This window comes from Seriola lalandi, unplaced genomic scaffold (genome assembly GCF_002814215.2).
Source record: "Seriola lalandi dorsalis isolate HSWRI2012SDOR001 ecotype SW California unplaced genomic scaffold, Sedor1 jcf7180002054984, whole genome shotgun sequence".
Classification (NCBI taxonomy): domain Eukaryota; kingdom Metazoa; phylum Chordata; class Actinopteri; order Carangiformes; family Carangidae; genus Seriola; species Seriola lalandi.
In genome coordinates this window covers 499,573-514,055 of record NW_019525533.1, presented here as the reverse complement: position 1 = coordinate 514,055, position 14,483 = coordinate 499,573, and the positions used below count along the sequence as shown (strand labels likewise).

The 14,483-nt window shown below is 43.9% G+C and overlaps 3 protein-coding genes across 3 annotated transcripts in view; 1 reads left to right on the top strand and 2 right to left on the bottom strand.

The window, feature by feature from the left end:
• Positions 1-658, top strand: part of lrrc34 (leucine rich repeat containing 34) — a 4,017-nt gene extending 3,359 nt beyond the window's left edge. Inside the window, exons 9-10 of the mRNA XM_023396937.2 lie at positions 125-251; positions 363-658. Of these exons, the coding sequence (XP_023252705.1) occupies positions 125-251; positions 363-602 (367 nt within the window). The 3' untranslated portion in view covers positions 603-658. The remainder of the gene's footprint in view (positions 1-124; positions 252-362) is intronic.
• Positions 659-734: 76 nt separating this feature from the next.
• On the bottom strand, positions 735-8,536 carry lrrc31 (leucine rich repeat containing 31). Its single transcript, XM_087171310.1, is given in 11 exon segments — positions 735-1,710; positions 4,258-4,413; positions 4,629-4,793; positions 4,899-5,066; positions 5,687-5,785; positions 5,788-5,868; positions 6,277-6,441; positions 6,725-6,892; positions 6,985-7,125; positions 7,423-7,614; positions 8,292-8,536. Coding segments are annotated over 11 exon segments (1,722 nt in total). The 5' UTR covers positions 8,305-8,536; the 3' UTR covers positions 735-1,336.
• Positions 8,537-9,552: 1,016 nt separating this feature from the next.
• eif2s3 (eukaryotic translation initiation factor 2, subunit 3 gamma) lies at positions 9,553-14,097 on the bottom strand. The gene is made up of 12 exons (XM_023396894.2): positions 13,950-14,097; positions 12,959-13,022; positions 12,712-12,839; positions 12,400-12,521; positions 12,167-12,261; positions 11,894-12,052; positions 11,487-11,621; positions 11,281-11,375; positions 10,964-11,108; positions 10,683-10,852; positions 10,248-10,420; positions 9,553-10,045 (listed from the first exon to the last, which is right to left on the bottom strand). Exons 1-12 carry the CDS (start codon positions 14,016-14,018, stop codon positions 9,982-9,984), a joined length of 1,419 nt encoding a protein of 472 aa, XP_023252662.1. The 5' UTR covers positions 14,019-14,097; the 3' UTR covers positions 9,553-9,981.
• Positions 14,098-14,483: the final 386 nt, after the last annotated feature.

Sequence of the window (14,483 nt, the reverse complement as noted above, 5' to 3'; positions counted from 1 at the left end):
AAAATAAATAAAATAACCCTCTTGTGGCCCCTCAGAGTTATTTTGAGACCCCTTGGTGGGTCCCGGCCCCCAGATTAAGAACCATTGTTTTAAATGAATGACTCAGTCTGTCTTTGTCTGTCAGGTTGTCTGTCAACAGTAACAACATCAGGACGGAGGGTCTGCTGTCTTTGACTCAGGCTATGAAAACTAACACAACTCTGACGCACGTCTACATCTGGGGAAACCTACTGGAAGAGCCTGTCTGCCAGGTAACACACACACACACACACACACACACACACACACACACACACACACTATGGTTATACACATGCTGTCCTCCTGAGCTGCAACAGATTCAGATGAGCTGCTTCCCTCAGGCCTTCAGAGAGCTGATATCCAGCGGCCGCCTGCTGCCGCAGCACACAGACGTCAGCGCGTACGAGGTGGACGGTCGGGTGTTTCTCGCCGAGGTCTTCCAGAATTTGAGGAGACATTATCACAGCACAGACTGTTCTGGTACAGAAACACACTCCGACTCAAACCCCGCTGCCGGGCCAGACTCCACCTCTGCACGGCTCATTGAGAACCAGCAGCTCGTTCCTCTGCAGCCGTACTGAGCTCATTAACTTCTTACAACACACCCAACACACAGAGACAGTCAGAACAGTCAGACACACCCACCAACACCTGTACAAGCATCAAAAGAAGTCGTGAAGCTTCTGAACAATAAAGATAAATAAACTGTTGCCTATGATTCTTTTTCTTTAATCAAAGGTGAATCCAAAATCAACATCTGCATCCCGAGATCCTTCTGTTTTACATTTAAATGTGTAATGAGATTTAAGGGTGAATGATATGAACTGTAAGGATTTAAGCAGGTGAAAATACATTGTGTGTGCATCTGAAATAGTTCAAGTATTCAGTAAGTGCATTTCTAAATCTCAGCAGTGATTCAATATCTACTAGAAACTACCACGTGTTTGCCATGGAAACAGCAGAAATCTTATAACCACAACACCTGCCCGACTAATGACATTCCTGTCAGTTCAACTTCTGGCTGTAGATTCTCAATGAGACTCAATGAGACTTTTAAAAAAAATCTTTTGGCCAATTTGAAAAAGATTCAAGTTGTGAGAATAAAAAATATTCCTTATATCTCTCCAGACTTGAGAAGACGCCTTAATCAGATTCATATCTTGTTGTATTGAACCAAAAAAAAAAAATCACAAAATTAATAACTATAATTGATTATTTACAAGGCATTTTACTTTTGCTCTGGTGAAATCTCGTAGGTGCAATAAATGAGAGCTGGAAATGTTTTGATTCTTCAGACGTCCTTCATCTTTGGTGCCTACTCCTCTGGGCTCTCGTGATTGGTCGTCTTACATGATGATGCCGCGTCTTCAATGTCGGGATCCCACTCCAGCAGGACGCTCCTCTTCCTCAGGCTGTGGTTCAGCTGCTCTCGGTCCTGAGAGCCCATCGTCCACCGCCGCACGGCCAGCCGGGTCAGCGCCGGCAGCCGAGGCAGAGCGCGGAGCAGCGCCGGCAGCCAGGCCGAGAGGGAGGCGGAGGTCGAAGGTCGCAGGCTGAGGTCGAGGTCCTCCAGAGAGCCCAGGCCTCCCGCTGCAAACAGGGCCGACCAGCCGTCGTCACCCACAGAGCCGTTGTAGGAGAGATCCAGAACCCGGAGAGACGACAGACAACCACGTCTGCACACTGCAGCTGCACAGGACACAGACAGAGGAGAAAGCAGTTTAACATCAACTGACACCGTGATGACTGATTCACGTTCAGTCATCCTGGTGCTGGATGCTCGATATTCATGTTTGTTTTGGCACATTCACTCTCTCACTCATTCACACTCATTCACACACTCACACATGCACTCGCTCTCTCACTCACACACTTACACACTCACACACGCACTCACACACCCACTCGCTCTCCCACTCGCTGAGGGCTCTGGAGGTCGGATGTCGCTGCCCCACTTGGTCGGCAGCAGCTCAATCACAGGGAGAGCCGCACGGCAAACTTAAGCTTGCAACGTCCAGTTCCAGATTCACGGGGCCACCACCGCAGCCTTGTGCGTGTGGGCATCTCGGTCGCCGTCCCTAGAGACCGAGACCTTGCGCTCACCCGGCTACCAGAGCCCTCTGCCACCGCTCCCCTGAGGGAGAGCAGCTGTACTGAAGAGAGAGAAAACTACTTCTATTTACTAACTCGGTTTCACCGATTCTGTGACGTCAACGTGACGTCATGTAAATGAAAGGAGGTTCTGTGTTGTGGCGTCAGAGTGGCATTATTGAAATGGGCGGGGCTTGCTGCGTTGTGACGTGTTGGAATTCGCAGACCAGAGTTAATCAAACTGCTGTTTTCACCTGACAGTAAAATTAAACTGTTTTTGTTTTGTCATATTTTTCCAGCTTGTTTTGTTACTCAACATTTTTCCACTTTGGTAGAACGACTAAGATTTGAGTATTTCTTCCACATTTAATATAACACCATATTTAACTTATAGGAAGAACAAAAAAATCGACTTTGTGGCCTGAGAACAAAGTTTTATTTTAGTCCTCGTACACCTAAACGCCTCACAACAGTGATGACCCCCAAAGTTAATCAGTACTTTTTGACTGATGGATTATTAATTGTTGAAAAAGCCTAATTAAGAGGTACAGCTGTTTAAATCACTGGAATCAGGAAGCAAACATCTGGATCAGCTGGTCTGAGGAAACACTGTACATGTTGGCTGATTCTATGGGGAACAAAATAATAATAATTACTATAAAACATGAATTAACCTGCATCTATATGTTATATTATCACATGACTTGATTATGCTGTAGTTTGTCCACCCCACGTGACGAACGTACGTTTGTTTGGTGGAAAGGTTTCAGAAAAAAAAGAAGCAAAAAAGAAGAAAACAGGAACCAAATCATCAACTTTAACCTTGTGTTCAGTGTGACTGCATCACCTGTGATTGTGTTACCACTCATGATTCAACAGTTAGTTCCGACCACGTAATTTGATTGGACGAGAGGTATTCCTTCATACAACAGCACTGGGACTTTTAACTTATTGTATCACTCCGCTTCACCGGTGTTCTTTTAACCGTTAATTAGCGTTACCTTAACGGTCGTTATCTGTCTTAGATTGTAAAAAAAAAACTTAGCAAAGATGAAAATATTTCCAGAAATAATATTTGGATTAAATGAAGTATGGTGGCCAGAAGAGGATGAAGGGAAGAAGTCTGGATACTTCAGCGCACTCCTGAGGTAACGTGTACACAAATTAGCTAGCTAGCAACGGTCCTGTGCCAGTCCAGTGTCGGAACTATTTGTGTTGTCGTAGCCAAAATGATCAAACAAACAAACAAACAAAACAAAAAAAACCCAAAACAAATCATAATCTGTTGTTCGTCATTTAACTAATGTGGCGTCCGTAGAACTGTTGTATAAAAGTAATATCACAGGAGAGGGAGTGACGCACTGAATATCACGGTTAAATGTACCGCCTGACTGTCTACAGGACGGTGAGGGGAGGTGGGATGTGGGGGTTGTGTTCACGGTGTGGGCCTTTTGTAAACGAACAACAATGTTCCAGCTTCACATTCATGTTAAACTGTGAAGACGTTTCACAGTTTAACATGAATTGACACCGTGATGACCGATTCACTTTCAGTCATCCTGGTGCTGGATGCTCAATATTCATGTTTGTTTTGGCACATTCACTCTCTCACTCATTCACACTCACTCACGCACTCACACATCCACTCGCTCTCTCACTCACACACTTACACACTCACACACGCACTCACACACCCACTCGCTCTCCCACTCGCTGAGGGCTCTGGAGGTCGGATGTCGCTGCCCCACTTGGTCGGCAGCAGCTCAATCACAGGGAGAGCCGCACGGCAAACTTAAGCTTGCAACGTCCAGTTCCAGATTCACGGGGCCACCACCGCAGCCTTGTGCGTGTGGGCATCTCGGTCGCCGTCCCTAGAGACCGAGACCTTGCGCTCACCCGGCTACCAGAGTCCTCTGCCACCGCTCCCCTGAGGGAGAGCAGCTGTACTGAAGAGAGAGAAAACTACTTCTATTTACAAACTCGGTTTCACCGATTCTGTGACGTCAACATGACGTCATGTAAATGAAAGGAGGTTCTGTGTTGTGGCGTCATAGTGGCATTATTGAAATGGGCGGGGCTTGCTGCGTTGTGACGTATTGGAATTCGCAACCCAGAGTTAGTAAGTAGAAGTCGTCTGTCTGTTACCTAGGTGACGCAGGTCTTCAGTGCAGAGCTCACAGCTGCTGAGGCGAAGCTCCAGGAGGACTGATGACTGCAAAGCGTCCAGGAGCAGAGCCGAGCGACCGCTGACCACCTTACACCAGGAAACATCCACGCTGCGGAGGTAAGGCACGGCCAGGGCTGACACACACACACACACACACACACACAAAAATTAAATTTTTGCTGGTATTTTTTCGCGGGGGTCACCTGTATGTAACAAGCTCATGAACTCAGGCTCCAAAGTACAGATAAAGTGGAGGCAGCAGGAGCAGCAGCTGTACTGGTGACCGTAGTACCAGTACAAGTAGTGACTGTAGTACTGGTGGTAGTTGTAGTACGAGGATCAGCTTTACCCAGAGCAGTGAGCGACTCCTCACTGAGGCTGCAGCTGTTGAGCGGCAGACGCCTCATCTGTGTCAGAGGGAGGGCAGAGACCAGCGGGTGAACGATGCCTCCTGCCTCCTTATTGGACGACACGTCGAGCTCCGTCAGCGCTGTCAGAGAGGGGAGCACCTGGACTGAAAACAAGGAGTCACATGACTGCTACAGCCTCTCATATCAGTTCACCTGAGGGTTCAGATTAATATATTAATACATACACACACACACACACACTCACTCACCCAGGGCCTCAAGGTCGGTGTGTGTGAGACAGCACAGGTGAAGGTCAAGGCTCTCCAGGTGTGTGAGGTGAGCCAGGTGGAGGGTGAGCTGGTTCAGTCCTCCAGCTAGATTTTTGTTACAGGACAAGTCCAACTCTCGCATTGAGGGGAGGCAGCGGAGCGAACCACCTGCAGGACAGTGGGACGAGGGGGGATCATTTCATTAATTATTTAAAAAGATATTGTCAAGTCATAAGAAAAAGGCGTCACTTACAGGAACTGGACAACTAATTATTTATAGAATATCAGAAATCTATTTTTCTGGCTCATCTATGTTTGTTGCAAACCGTTATTTGATTGAATGAAATTTGTTGAATTCACATTTTTAGGTGATAAAACAGTAGAAATAAAATAGATACAGACAAACACACAGAGCATGAAAACCACCTCATCCTGAGCAGAAGAAACTCAGTCACCCTCAGAATGAAGATGATCCGGGAAAATAAAACAGGAATTAGCCAGAAGGTAAAGCGGTTTATAAATAGCCACATGGTGGCGCTATCTCCACTAAAAACAAACCAATTCTTCTTCTCTGCATGGAGGAAGTTTGCTCCGAACATCATTGAAATCCATTTTGTAATTTTTGAAATATTATGACTAACAGACAAACGGGAAGGAAAATATGAACTCCATGATAAATATAATTAGTATATTATATACAATACTATAACCCCAACTGTGCTTTCACCATCATCTCATTCATCTCATACAGCCTGTGTTTACAGTTTCACCAGCAGCAGATCTCCTACCGAGAGTCTGGAGGCAGTCCGTCATCAGACCGCAGGCCTGTAACCGCAGCACAGTGAGGGAGGCGGCGTGAGAGAGAGACGTGGCCAGTTCCCTGAAGCCCCATCGTCCACTTCCTGTGCGAGCTGAGGGTTACAGGAGACGTCCAGCACGCTGAGTCCAGGCAGAGCAGACACTGTTCCTCCTGAGAGGACAGACAACAGTAAGACAGCAGACAGAGACGATGTAATGAAGTTTAATAAGCTTTGACGAAGAAGCTTTATAAACCTGCTTAAACTTTAAAGTCTGTTTTGAGTCTGTTTTGTAGTTTTTATTTTGTTTATGTCACATAACTGAACACAAATACAGCTGCCATGTAGCAGTAGAGTTCAATGATCATACAGAGAGAATTAAATGAACCATAAACACTGCAGCTACACATGATTATAACACGCTGTTATATCCCTCACTTTCCCTGGATGTGCTCCTGTGGCATTATGGGAAATATAGGAAAAACAGCTACTTGAAATAGAATTACATTAGACAGGAGATGTTATCTAATAACTTCTTCTGTTTAATGAATAAATAAGTGAAAAGAGGTTGGTTTTATTACCCAGAGCAGTAGCATCAGCTGCAGAGAGCTGACAGGCCACCAGGTGAATCTCCCTCAGTGGTGGTTGAAGGTTACCCAGAAGGCCTTGCAAGCCTCCGTCCCCGATGCCGCTGTTCCAGGACAAATCCAAGACTTCCAAAAGAGGGACGCAGTCGAGAGCGTTACCTAAAAAGAAATCACACAGAACTGAAAATTAGGAGCGATATATTTTAGTTTCTTTAGCAGTAAGAGCTAAAGAGTCTGAGAGAAAACTCATTTATGACGTGTGAAATGAAAACATCTTAAGCGATCAGGATTTCATGAATGTTTCACCTTTGAAAACAAAATAACTCCAAAAGCATCTTGATGCATGAACTCAGTCTGTTATTTTAAATGATGATAATAATAATAATAATAATAATAAATACTAATAATAATAATAATAATAATATGAAGTCTTTAGTCCCACCCAGTGCAGTGATGTCATCAGCGTTCAGCCTGCAGCTGCAGAGCCTCAGCGTCCTGATCCCGCCCACATGATGGAGGTGAGAGGTCAGCGCTTTCAGACATCCACCAATCAGCTCGTTCCAGGAGACGTTCACTTCCTCCAGCTGAGGGAGCAACTGGAGCAGCGTCGCTTCGGGGGGCAGAGGAGAAGAAATCACATGAGTGTGTGTGAGTGTGTGAATGTGTGAGTGGGTGAATGTGTGTGCGCGTGTGTGCGTGCACCTAGCTCCAGTAGATCTGTAGCAGTTAGATCACAGTGAGCCAGACTGAGGCTCCTGCTGTCGGACTTCTTCCCCAGCTTCTGCAGGAAAACACACACTCGACCCCAGCCGACATCTCGCTCACTCTCCGCCTCTGTGACGCCTGAAACACACAAACACACACATGCACGAACTTTATACAGCCCTCTGCACCCGATTCTTTCATTCTTACCTTTAGGAGACTGTCAAACACCTAAACATTTGCTTCTGTAGTTCAGTCATCATTTTCAAAAGCATGAACAATGTTAAAGGATCAGTTCACAAAAAGAAAAAGTGATATTTTACCACACGCACTTAAAGATCTAATGTGAAGTCAAAGGAAAGTTTAGATCTGAGATTTTAACCTGGTAATCTCATCTCGACTGACACCACCAGAAAGAGTGGACAACAGGAAACAAACCTGAGCTCTGTCCTCTCTCCTCTCTGCCCTCCGTCTCTCCGTCCTCAGGGATCCCCGTCCGGTCCGAGCCTCGGGACAGGAAGCGTCCCAGCGGCCTCCTGTCCGAGGCCGTGCGCTTCCGACGGATCTGGCTCATGATGACGTCAAGAGGTGAGCGTCTCTGGCTGCCGCCATCCCGCCCACGCTGACCATCTGACCAAGGACAGACACAAAACAAAAGGTCAATCAACTGAAATTTTAATGAAGTGACACTATGAACCAAAAACATCTCATCCTTTAAATCTTCTTAATTTCACCGTTAAAACAAAGATTAATTTATTATAAATGTTATGATGCAAGGATTTTGTAAGTGTGAATCTATGTGCATGTTTACAGGGTTATGAATGTTAAATTATAGTCCAATAAATGACCCTTTAATCGTTGTTGTTACTGACAATATGAGCTTGAGAAACAAAAGAATAACTGGGAGGTGTAAGAGATAACAATTTTGTAATTATGTATATTATGTATTGTAAATTATAATAAAAGTTTCTTAACTACAATAAGAGATTCTCCATGAATAAACAGCTGAAAAAAGTCACAATTAAAAGTTTAATATTTAATAATTAACCATATTGGACAAAGTAAAAGCATTTAAGGGATTAAACCTTAAAGTGTTTTTCTTTTGCTCTACAGAAGTTTACAGTCAGTTAGGAAGGTTAAAGTGATAAATGACAGATCGATAATCAATTTATTTCTTCCACGGAGGAATCAGCCTGTAGAACCTCCAGGACAGAAATCACTGTACTGTTGCAGTCCTGCACATTACTGCAGTAAAACCAGTAAAACAGATTGATCTTTACTGCACTCACCTGCAGCAGTCGTCTTACCTGTAGACTCCATGCGCTCACCAGGACAGAGATGATGAGAAAATAAAGAAACTCCAGTGTTTTTATAATCAGTCGTCACGGAGAGGCGTTCACGTGTTGTTTGTTTTGATTCGTGAAAATGAAAAGATAAAAAAATAAAGGTCTTTGTAATGTCCGCATTCCTTAAATCATATCTGCAGCTTTTAATAACTGATTCAGCCTTATGTAAAGTAACTAACTAACTCCGCTCGGGTCTCACGTTGACACCTGGGTGACGTCATGTCCCGTGCTCGTCAGGTGGATCATCCCGGAAGTGCGACAACACCTTCAGCAAACGTTGGTATAACATTGTGCGTGCACTCAAAGCCGTTAAAACTAGTTCTTATTACTGTTAAAGCAAATATATTCAACATGGAAACGTAACATTGTTTATTTATTACCAACAGTCCAGTTTGATTTTATTTTCAAAATAAATTCATATAAAACAAAAAAAATGTTCTCAAACTGAACGTCTCTAAATGATCATCAATCAACATAATCAATATGTGATTGATCTGTTCAATTTTGTTTAATTTTCTATCCATTTTACTGTCACAAAATTTTTTAGTAACTCAAGATTTTTTTTTTTTAATTATCCAGCAGTGACTGCATCACCATTTACTACATACTTTTATTTTGAAGTAAAAATGGCTGGGTGATATTGAAACAGAAAAAAATATATATTTTTAAACATATATATATATATTATTAAATAATATTGATAAATCTCATAATAATCACATGTTCAGTGTGTTCTGCTGCTTACATTAGAGGAAATTATGATTATTTCAAAATAGTGAAAAACGATCACAGATACATTTTAAAACAGCCTCTGTCAAAACTTGCTGTTATTTTCAGTGTTAATTATTTTGATTAAAAACACATTTGTCAAAACAGACTGTGCCAGGTCAATATAAAAAAATTAAGGTGTTAAAATAAGTTTTTGGAAAAGAGCCAGAGCATTAGACACTGAGTCTGGGCAACTCTCTGCCCCACTAATGGCACCTTCTAATTATTAGCTGGAAAACATTGGTGTTTTGTTTTAAAAAATATTGTTAAAGAGTAAATCACAAACCAATTAATCAACTTATTTCAAACTTTGCTTGAAATAATGTAAAAGATAAAAATTATACCAAATTATCAGACAAATTCACTTCATGAGTATCAATCCTTTTGACCCGTTTAATACTTGTGTGCAGCAACATGAATGAAACCAAACGCACAGACCTCAAACACGAGCACGTTTCTTCCAAATTAACTTTATTAGATCTGACTGAAACCTGTGGAATGTACAGGATCATCTCTGTACTGAATCAACCTTTGGCTCACTGCAGGTGAACCTTCTCTGGAGGATTTTCAGTCTAAAGCGCCTCCTCTCCTCCTCTGTCCTCCTCCATCTGCAGTAACAACAGGTAACAGACGGCAGAAAGGCTAAACTCCACCTGATCTGACTCATGTGGCTGCAGAGGAAGAAGAGGGGAGGAGGGAGGAGGCGTCTTTAAACCACAGATATGTCCTGCTCTCTTCCCTGCCTTCCTTCCTTCCTCCCTTCCTTCCTTCCTTCCTCCCTCCTTGTGGAAAAAACAAAAACAACAAAAAATGCCAAGATGAGTGGGATGGTTGTGTTGTCCAGCTGATGGGAACTTTATGGCAACGTCCCGGTTTGTTCTCCTCAGTCGTCATCCACTGTGGGTGTGATGGTCACGCCCCTCCTGATCTGTCCCCAACCAATCAGACTGTCAGGAGAAAAGAGGAAACTCCAGGTTAGAGGAAGAAAACACTGTCAAACACTGAATGTCAAAATGAAAGTATGTAGAGGAAGAGCTGAGATGATAGACTGTGTTAACATCACGTGATGGACGGTAGCTTGTCAATGTTCACGTCACCACTTCGTCTTTGTCCATTGAGATAACTCTGCGATTTTGACAAGATCCTTACCGCCAGTGTTTCTCCACTCGTCGACTCAGAGCGATCTTCTCTCCGACTTCTGTGCAGACGGGGTTGGTGAGGACGATCTTGGCCAGATCGGCCTTGACGGCGCTGACGCGGCCGCCGGTCGACAGCGAGCCGATGTTCACCATCAGCACCTCATTCTTAGACAGCTTCTGGACCTGCAGGGACAGAAAAAAACGAGGGCTGCCGTCACCACACCGATCATCTCAAACAAGGAAACTGATTAAACTTTTTGTCTCAGCTTGAATTCTGAGTTTCACTGCGTTTATGAGAATATAACAGACCCACTTTACAACTATAAAATAATTAATTCCAAGCGTTGAATATCTTAACTTAAAGACGTTTCCAGGACCTGCCGGCACAGTTACAGCTCAGGAAAACATCTAGTTCAGAAGGTCTTTCCCATGATGCACAGCTCACCTTGGCAGCCTTCTTGTCTCCCTCTGTGCGGACTCCCAGCAGCCTCCTAAGCAGGAAATAGGAGATCTCCAGCTCGGTGAAGATCTCTGGCAGCGCTCCGACGGCACCCAGCACCTGACCGACCATACGATCGGCACGGCACAGCGTCGGGTCGATCTTCGTGCCCACACCTGCACACACATATTATAGTCAGTGATTTCTCATAAATCTGTCGGTTTCCTGTGACTAAGACGTGGCCGTCTCTCTTCACTAGAACTTAAAGTGTGTGAGCGTGGACCCACCGATCAGGCCTCCGGGTGCAGCGTACTGGAGGTCGTTGTGCTCAGCAAACAGAGAGACTATCTTGGAGAAGATGGGTTTGCACATCAGCTTTCCTTCCTGGTCTTTGGACACGATACCGGGCCGCACCTCGATCTCCTGACCCACCTGGAGGTCACACGGAGGAACAGACGACATATTAACAAAATAAATAAATGAATCAAATCCGACTTTGATACAGAAGCAGGTGTAATCTCTAAACAGAGGAGCTGTTTAAGTTCTTACATGCAGTTACTAAACTGATGTTAGTGGGTTTCAGGATCTTTTGTTTGACGCTCACCTTAAGCACGCCCTTTAGGATACTTCCTCCTGCCACGCCTCCTTTCAGGTCGTCAACTTCACAGCCGGGTTTGTTCACATCAAAGGATCTGATGACTGAAAGATGGAAGAGTAAAAATGTGAACAGACTTCAAACCAGTGAAATCTACTCACAGAGTGCAAGAAGGCTGAAAGAAGCCGCCTGTGTACGTGTGGGGTTTTTCTTACCGATGAGTCTGGGTTCGGAAATGAAGTCTCTGACGGGGACTGGAATCTTTTTGACGATGTATTCACAAACCACCTCGATGTTGTACTTCAGCTGGGCTGAGATAGGAATGATGGGAGCTCCCTCTGCCACCGTCCCTGCAGGAGAAACATTACACACAACATCAGGCGACGGTGATCAAGGTTTTAGAGAAAGAAGAAAGTGACATGAAGAGACACTGGTTTTCCAAACTGGAAAAATGCAGCTGGATCTGCTCTTTGTATAAGCATTTTGTTTTTGATCATTACTTTGAACTGATTGCGTTTAAATGATGATATCTTTCTTCTAAGCGACACTTGGTTGCTTCAGATTTTGAACGAACCCCTAACAGACGCCCTCTTCTTTGGAGTGTGGCTTTGTTCTGACTCACCCTGTACGAAAGCGAGGATCTGCTCGTACTGCTCTTTGGCCTGGCTCTCCTTCACCAGGTCGATCTTGTTCTGCAGGATGAGGATGTGCTTCAGCTTCATGATCTCTATGGCTGCCAGGTGCTCTGACGTCTGGGGCTGAGGACACGACTCGTTACCCGCTGGCACAAAGCGACGAGAACAAAACCCAGATTATTTCCAACCAGACCGGGAGTTAATAAATTCAATTTCAGTCTTGTTTGTTGTTGGAGGGTGTTAAGCAGTCAGAGGTTTACCGATCAGCAGGAGAGCTGCGTCCATGACGGCGGCTCCGTTCAACATAGTTGCCATCAAAATGTCGTGACCAGGACAATCCACAAATGACACGTGTCTGTCAGAAAGAAGAGAAAGTCCTGTTGATGCATGTGCAAAGATTTTTACCATTTTACTGTCAAACTTCTGACAGAGTCGTTTGAAGAGAATCTGACACCCTTCACTGAAAACCCTTAAACTGTCCCTTTGAGCTCACCTGACCAGTTTGAAGTTGCCCTTGGTGCCGGAGATGTCTGTGGGAAACTCATCTGGAGTGCTGCTGCCACACGACCTGTAGCACTCTGGCCTGGGACAGCTGACATCATCCAGTTTATAGATCTAGGACACGATGGGAGGGTAAAAACATTCAAGTGAGTATAAGCTTCTCCAAACGAGGACGAGCTTTTATTATCAACACATAGCAGCTTAAAGAAGTCTCATGTTTTTATTTATGTACTTTTATCACACTGACACTTCCCTCTAAAAAGAGGTCAAGCAGAGGTCAAGTTAACAGAAACAGACTGTTTACCTTAGCATTAGCATATCCTAACTTGATGGTGATGTTCCTCTCCAGCTCATTCTTGAACCTGACAGTGTGAACGCCAGAAATGGCCTTCACTACTGTGGACTTTCCGTGGGCCACATGGCCGATGGTGCCTAGCAGAAGGAAGGGTGGGGGGTAGAGAAAGTCAAAAAACAGCCTCCATAATGGGAGCTAGTGTACCAAAACCAAAACAATGGTAAATATAGTTTAGCCCAATGATTGATTTCCATACCGATATTGATGGTGGCCTGTCTGCTGATGATCTCTTGGGACAGAGGTGTCAGGGTGGACACATCCTGGAGAGACAACCACACACATTAGACTGATCACACACTGAACAACAACACAGCAGAGCAGCGCTGTATCCCTCTGTTTAATCCCGGAGGTGAATGGGAACAAAAAGAGAGGGGGGCAGCACATTGACAAACATGCAAACTCATGAACTGGACACCCAAAGTTTAGTCCAGAGGCAGCGACATAAAACATTTCATGTAAAGCTATTAAAACTGTGCTATTGTGCACGCCTAAAAATATTTGATTGGACTAAATGACTACTCCATCAGCTTTTTGAACATAATTCAACAAAACACACGAACCATACATGAAGTTGGAGAACTGATCAAATAGCAAAGCATTTTGTTTCTGACCCATATCTAGTTTTATTTACTTTACTGTCTAACAGAAAAGGGAAGGTAACCTGATACACATCAATATGTAGACCTTCAACCAATATCCATGTAATTATATACTAATTAACTGTATAAACTGTTACTGTAACATAATTTAAAAGCCTAGGAAAACAATGGGATTACTCTGAACAGCATATTCTTCCATCACCATTGCGAACTCCATTGACATTTTTACCGATTTTATTATTTCAACTTGCCAAATGATGCCGTTTGGATAAAGCAGATACTATCACATAGAACAAAGATGGCGACTGTAGTAGCCACCGAATGTAACCATTATACATTATTACGACAATCTCCATTTTAAATGTTAATAAAATTGAGTCTAATCCTCGTGTCAGTGTTTGAGCGAGTGTCTGTGGCTCTCCGCCCCGCCGGGCCTGTCGTCATGTGCCGGGTGGCGGCGGCGCAGCACCGGCGACTGTTAACGTTAAGAATTGTCACCTTTTGTCTGACCGTTATAGCGACACGATGGCTCGACAGCTCCAAACATAAATGTACAAAGCTGTAAAAATCCGTAAAACAGACACTTACCAGAGAACTAAGGTCTTGTTTGGCCAGGTGAGGCTGACCAAGCGTTGTACCAGACTCATCCCCCGCCATCTTGAATGAAAAGGGTATGAAGAAGGCGGCTGCTGCGAATGCCTGATCAACCGAAACAAATACGTCGTTTTTCTTTTCCCGTTGTCAGATATTAAATCGAATGTAGTTCACTTTTTTGGGATTAGTAGGAAATCTCATAAGTTTAGTGAAAGACGTGAGATATTCATTTATTTTCACTTTGCAACTCGCGTGATTCATCCAAGTAACGGGAACGGGGTCCTTTCACAAAGGCTGATGCAATTTATTTCCACCGTGAAACAAATTTCACTTTATCAATTCAAATTGTTGCTCTTTATATCCCATCAACAACTGTGTATCACTAAAATAGACACAAGTTTGACTAACTTTCCCCTCTCCATTACGTAAAAAAAAATATTCTTATTCGTGTGTCAGGTCCGTCGTTGTTTAGTGACGCCATCTATGGCGTTTTTTTGTAGTCCTGTTATGTGTTTTGTAGTTCTGTAA

What these genes read in the sequence shown, in the direction of transcription:
- eif2s3 (XM_023396894.2), bottom strand. Translation starts at nt 14,018, where the DNA reads ATGGCGGGGGATGAGTCTGGTACAACGCTTGGTCAGCCTCACCTGGCC. An exon ending in AACAAGACCTTAGTTCTCTG is followed by an intron (nt 13,023 to 13,949) that starts GTAAGTGTCTGT and finishes TTGTCTCTCCAG; the next exon opens with GATGTGTCCACCCTGACACC. An exon ending in GAGACAAGAAGGCTGCCAAG is followed by an intron (nt 10,421 to 10,682) that starts GTGAGCTGTGCA and finishes CTGTCCCTGCAG; the next exon opens with GTCCAGAAGCTGTCTAAGAA.